Source organism: Pogona vitticeps, chromosome 2, assembly GCF_051106095.1.
Source record: "Pogona vitticeps strain Pit_001003342236 chromosome 2, PviZW2.1, whole genome shotgun sequence".
Lineage (NCBI taxonomy): Eukaryota > Metazoa > Chordata > Lepidosauria > Squamata > Agamidae > Pogona > Pogona vitticeps.
The window spans coordinates 49373232-49379290 of record NC_135784.1 but is presented as its reverse complement, the minus strand read 5'-3'; the positions used below and the strand labels follow the sequence as shown (position 1 = coordinate 49379290).

At 39.8% G+C, this 6059-nt stretch overlaps 1 protein-coding gene across 1 annotated transcript; it reads right to left on the bottom strand.

The window, feature by feature from the left end:
- Positions 1-4084: 4084 nt before the first annotated feature.
- Positions 4085-5708, bottom strand: LOC144586221 (F-box/LRR-repeat protein 12-like). Its single transcript, XM_078384050.1, has one exon. It carries the CDS (start codon positions 5706-5708, stop codon positions 5073-5075), a length of 636 nt encoding a protein of 211 aa, XP_078240176.1. The 3' UTR covers positions 4085-5072.
- Between the last annotated feature and the right edge of the window lie 351 nt (positions 5709-6059).

The window sequence follows — 6059 nt, the reverse complement described above, 5'->3', positions numbered from 1 at the left end:
GGGCATGTGACAGAGCAAACAGGATGTACGTCACCAAGAATAGGCCCGTCTCTCTCCTCTGCGGAATATATCCTGGGCTGAAGAGCTGGTCTGCTTTCTCCAGAGATGGTATAAAGTCTTCAGCCAGGCTTTCTTTTAGTGACTATCTGTCTAAAAGAGGTTTTAAAATGGGATGGTTTGTATTTTTGGTTGCTTTTATATCTGTTTTACTAATACTTTTATCTAACATTTTGAATCTGTTCATTTAATTCTTTTTAATATCCAAATACCTTACTTTTAAAGCTTTCAAATATTGTCTTTTTTAAAGCTGCCTTGGTGTTCCTTTTTTTGAGGGGAAAGGTGGGGTAAAATATTTTAATAACAAAATAAAATAATAAATAAATCTGTCTGCTCCAAATGCTTTCCCCCCCAGATTTTCCCTGATTCCTGTCATTTGGTCTTCCTTTCCAGTTGCTCCTCATTTTTCTCTTGTTAGTGCCTATAGTTTGTACATACTGGTCAATTTGGCACTATCCCAGTTGTATAGAAGGCACAACATTTTAGAAATAATTCATCCTTGGATTTAGATCTAGAACTCAACTATCCATCATTCCGGCAATCCATGGTATCTGCAAAGCTTTGTTCCAACACCACATTTTCAAATGGATTCTCCACCCCGTCCCTGGGTCAGTTTTCTTCATTATCTACCTTTCACATCTGTACACAGCAATCAGAAACACCAATGAATCACCAAAGATTTACAAACAAGGTGTAATTAATTGTTCCACTACAAGGTAAACTTTTGGGTTCTCTTATGCTGTGAACTGCCCTGAGTATCCTTCAGCCAGATGGGTGACACTGGTATATAATTTGAATTAATTAATAAAATACATTTTCAGGGCAGAGAGAAGAGTGGAAGGCAAAAGACCAAAGACTCAGACCAGATGTAGTGATTATTTTTCTTAAAGCTGGCCAAGCAACATGGAGACTGCAGGTGGAGTATAAAACAAAGGTGTCAGGATACTCTAGTTTACAGTTTTTCCTTTCTGTAGTACCTGGGACTACCACGGATCTGACTATTTCTAGGAGGTGAGACGGTTCATGAGACTAGCCTCATGAGATCTTTGTTGTCAGTTTAATGTCCTTTTCATAATTGCATGTCTTTCGGGTATCAGATGGCACAGAATCAGACAGAAATGCCACCCAAATTACAATCCAATGTTCAGTGCATCCTGTTTTCCTTTTTCATCAAAGATGCTAGCAGTATACCTCTGATATTTGTGAGTCCCTTCAGAAGGATTGTGTTTAAATGCTTATCTAGGAAATCTGTTCTTGGATTTAATAAGCAGAAGCATAGATGCTAAGTTATTTTCAGCATATTTTTCTCATCTTCATTCCTTCTGCTGTACATATTTTAAACACTTCAGCTTTCTTGGCGAAGCAGAAATATTCATCATACTTGTTAAAGTTTATATTACCCTGTAGCAAAGCAATTTATCATAACTATACATGAATGACTTTTCTGATTATTAAAATACTGTTACAGCAGAAACTGTTCAAGATTGTACCACTATTCCATCTAATTTATTCTTGGTGTTTGACCTGAAGGTGAGCCAAACTACAGAAGAATATGCAGGATTCAGAGAACTGATACAGAGGGCAAGTATTTAGAAGAATGCTGTTGCCACTGAAAGATAAGAGGCTGCCAACCCTCTTCTGTAAAGGATAAGGAATGCCTTACATTGACCCACACATTGATCTGAGCCCGTTTGCCCATCTGTAATTAATAGTTCCACTACAGATTTTAATTCTTCACAGTTAATCTATATTTGAAATGGATGAGTGAACCTAAAGCTGTTTAAGTTGAAAAGTGGGGATCGAAAACGACAACATTTGCAAAGCTCCCTGCTGTGCAAACCACTCTTCTGCAGGTAATTGCTATGCCTGATGCAAATTGGTTACCACTAAAGGCATATCATTTTTTTCTGCTAAATTCAGGTGGAAGAAGAAGAAGAAGAAGAAGAAGAAGAAGAAGAAGAAGAAGAAGAAGAAGAAGAAGAAGAAGAAGAAGAAGAAGAAGAAGAAGATACAATCACAATAGAAGCTACAAGCTGTACTAAAAGAACAACTTGTAGTTATGGCTGGTAGGTGTACTGCTTGTTGACCCACACACTCATTCAGTCAAGAATAACTGAATGCCTGCAAATATCATATCAGTCACCTCATAGACAATCAAAAGAGAAAGTTGCCTTATTCCTCTTTCTAAGCATCAGCAACTTCTAATATATATTTATCTCAAGCCTTTAGCACACCACATCTTAAACTTCACATTTATCTAATCACAATAATATTATGATATACATTCATTATCTATATAGCCGTACAAGTTATGTCAGCCTTGCACAAACATCAATAGGATTCTCGTTGTGCTTATAATTATCACAAAACAACCTCTCATTTCCCCAGATCAATTTACAACAGATCCACATCCTGTTTTTGTTGCATTTCTTGGAGGGGAAGAGATAAACATGTTTACTTGCATGAAGTACTATATGACTTACTCCCAGATAAGTGTGCATAGTTTTGTAGCCTTAGCCACCATGACTTTGGGAGATGCTGCGGTCCATGGTACCTCACAAAAGAAATCTTACTAAATTACTCATGATACGCAGAGACATGACACATCAAGACAGGCTAGTTGAGGGGCTGTTAACCAGCATATGATCTCCTGTCTCCAGTAGAAGACAATAAGCTCTTTAAAAACACACACTAGTTTTTCGCAATCTGCACAAAATGTTTCTGTCCAAGCCCAAACATCAAGCCCAAAAGAACAAGATGGCTGATCAAAATGATGCAAACTACGAATTCAGCACTTCTGCTGTTTAAAGGATCCTTGAACAAGGAAGCATCTATTATAATCTACACAATTTGGGCAACAGAAAACATCTGAGGAGGAAAACATTTTCGCAGTTCCGCTTTCTTCTGGACAAGAGCAAGACAAAGTCTGGCCATTTCCCATGTTCTCAAACCCACCCACTGAAGATGCACCATCTTATCCCCACCGCTAAGTGGCTGTTTGAAGGCTTCTACTATTAAAGAGGCTTGCCTTCATTGCTGCATCAGCTTAATTAAAGTACATCTTCATTTTCAGAAAATCAAGCTTCCTACTAACGCTTGAGGTTTTTCAACAAATTCCTGCATCTTTTTATATCTTTGTATATGAATTTATTAACTTTTTACATGAAAATCTATTTTTAATCTACATTTGTAAAATATAAAAGCTAATATACTGTTGACTGAACACAGAGTGGAAAGGGAATTGCACAAGCTTCCACCTCTACCTCTGAAACTGTCCCTTTCATGTGTCTCTTTTCACACTGGTTGCAGGATCATTCACACAACTGGTTACTCAATAAGAAACCTGTCAGAGCTGTTGGGATGCTTATGCTACTCCCATTATATGCAACTTTGCGCATAGAGTAGGATAGTACTCTGTGTCCTTAAGCCAGAGAAGAGTCTTTAAACACTACATCTCTTGAAAGCTAATTATCTATTATCTCTGTTTCTCCAGTCCTAAACAGGTGTGTGCATTGGTTTATTACATACATACTTTTTAGCCCCCACAAATATTTACATCACACAAAGCTTTTAAAAACTCATTCTTTAGGTACTGACTTGGCACCAGCTTGAAAAGTGTTGTCTCCAGAAGCAGAAAGTAGAAAATGCTGAACTCATCCCACCTGCCCACCCAGGTCAAGGTACCTAATAGCTAAAACCATCTGGGACATGAGGTTAAAAAAACCCACAAGCAACTCTCCTAATATCTAGCAATCAGTATATGATGAGAATAAAATAACTGGAATTTTGCTACCTTTTCATGACACATGAAAATTTGCTGCCTGAAGCAGCTACCTTGCTTCTGCCTAATGAAACACCCAACCCTGGGCTGACATGACCTCTGTCTGTCTGTCTGTCTATCCCATACCATATAGTGGCATGCTAGTACTCCGGACACTTTTCAATAAAAGGATAAACATAAACATAAACACCGAGGCTCTGTGTCGCGTCCCCCTAATGTCCCTTGTTTGTTCTCCCCAAACACAGGTCCACCCTCAGGATGTGTTGCCTTTTTTTATGCTGCCACCAGTGGATCTAGTCCACACTATATTAAATATATGTATCTCAGACATGTGCTGCCAATACAACAGGTTTTATTGATCATTTGGTGGGTATGTAAATCACAGATGTAAATCACAGTTGTTGAGGATCATTCATTAAATTGAATTTGATTACACATTTCCTTGTAGGTGCTTTTATTCACAGTAACCTCTTTAACAATATTCTTTAATCATCTATCTATTCTCTATTCCTTTTAACTCTTTCCTATTCTTTATAACACTCCAACTTTCCAATCTCTGTCTTAACTCTCTCAATTCAATGTCCTAACTCTCCCACTTCCATTTCCTATATCCCTCTCTTTCTCTCTCTAACTCTCTAACTGTCCCTCTAACTCCACCCCTCCTGTCCTATCATAGGCTCCTGCATTTGAGCTCCAAATGATGGATAGGAGTGATGTGGGCATTCCACTACACTCTGTAAGAAAACACCCCATTCACATCACAATAGTGTAACAGTATGTCAAAGCTTGTGAAGTTTAGGCAGCAGCTCCATTCCTCTTAATATGGCTTTATTTTTACCAAGTCATTCAGCAAAGGAGGAGGGCAAAAGAATGGGATGTATGAAGACACAAATTCTTTCACTAACAGAAAAAAGGTGTTTGGGGTTGGATCTGCATAGAATTTTGGAGAGGAAACAGATCTACACCTGAAGCCTGTATCCTTTGTTCCTGCAGCTATTACTGGTCTTCTTTCATCCCGATCCACTTATACTATGGTGAGGGAAATCCATGGCAACTATACTGACTGTGTGGTTTGCACAACAATAGTTAAACCATCAGCCTCTGAGAGGTGAAAAATTCCTGCTTTTGAATGTTCTGCCTCAACCAAGTACAGCAAGGGCTGAGGCTATTAAGTATGGATGTTTCACCCTGGAATTGATATTCCAGTCACCATGCAGCTTGGCAGACCTCATCTTTAAATTCTGTAAAGATGCCTTAACAGGGGCAGTGGTTGGCAAAATGCCAACATGGCTTCAGGGGAAAGCTTCCTGCAAGATGTCACAGAGACATCCTCCAAGAGGGACAAGCTGTTCAAGCAAGGGAGACCAGTGACTGTCAGACAGAAAATTCCCCCAAGGTCTAAAGTGTTCAGGCTCTCCATGTGATACCCAATGAAGTGTGTGGCTGAATCGCCAATGCTACAGTATTGCAAGGCGAAGTACTCCAGTTTTGGAAGATGTAGTGAGGCTCTCTGGATCCCTTCATCCAATACCTGATGAGTGTTGGGCAAAACCAGAGTCTTGAGAGTGGCTTGGATAGAGATGTTGAACAGGTGATTATTAGAGGAGGCAGGGATACTTCTGATGACAACTCTAGTGCCTAGCTTCTCTGAGATCCCTTTTGATTCTGGTTCAAAGTGCTGGATGGGGCTAACAGGCTCCCAGCACTTTGAACTAAAATCAAAAGGGATCTCAGAGAAGCTAGGCACTAGAGTGGTGAGAGGGGAGGGGATACAGTCATAGGGGAGCATTGATGGAGACCCTGTCAGGTACAGATGATGGAGGCTGGGCCAGTGCTTGTTAAGGATCTGAATCAATGCTGTGGTAAACATCACCAGCTTTCAAAAAGGCACCCATGACTTCAGGGTCCATAAGTTGCCTTGGAGATAGTTTGCAACAGATGCCATTGTGACGGCTGCGATGACGTCACCTGCCTATCAATGGTATGCTAGAGCTCTTCTGCCTATAGCGGGGCAGGAGGTGGGACTCCAGGAGGTGGAGCTGTGTATATAAGGGGGGGGGGGGAGTGAATGATGTGAGACAGTTTTTGGAGAGTTAGAGTTAGAGTGAGAGTTGAGTTAGGGCATGAAGTACTGTGTTAGTTAAGGTCTGAGTGATAGTGTGTTTGAGGGGGATACTTTATTTATGTATTGATTATAGTGATTAACTTATTTACTTGTTAC

Bases quoted from the DNA above. Each gene is read 5' to 3' on its own strand.
- LOC144586221 (XM_078384050.1), bottom strand. From the start codon at position 5,708: ATGTTTACCACAGCATTGATTCAGATCCTTAACAAGCACTGGCCCAGC.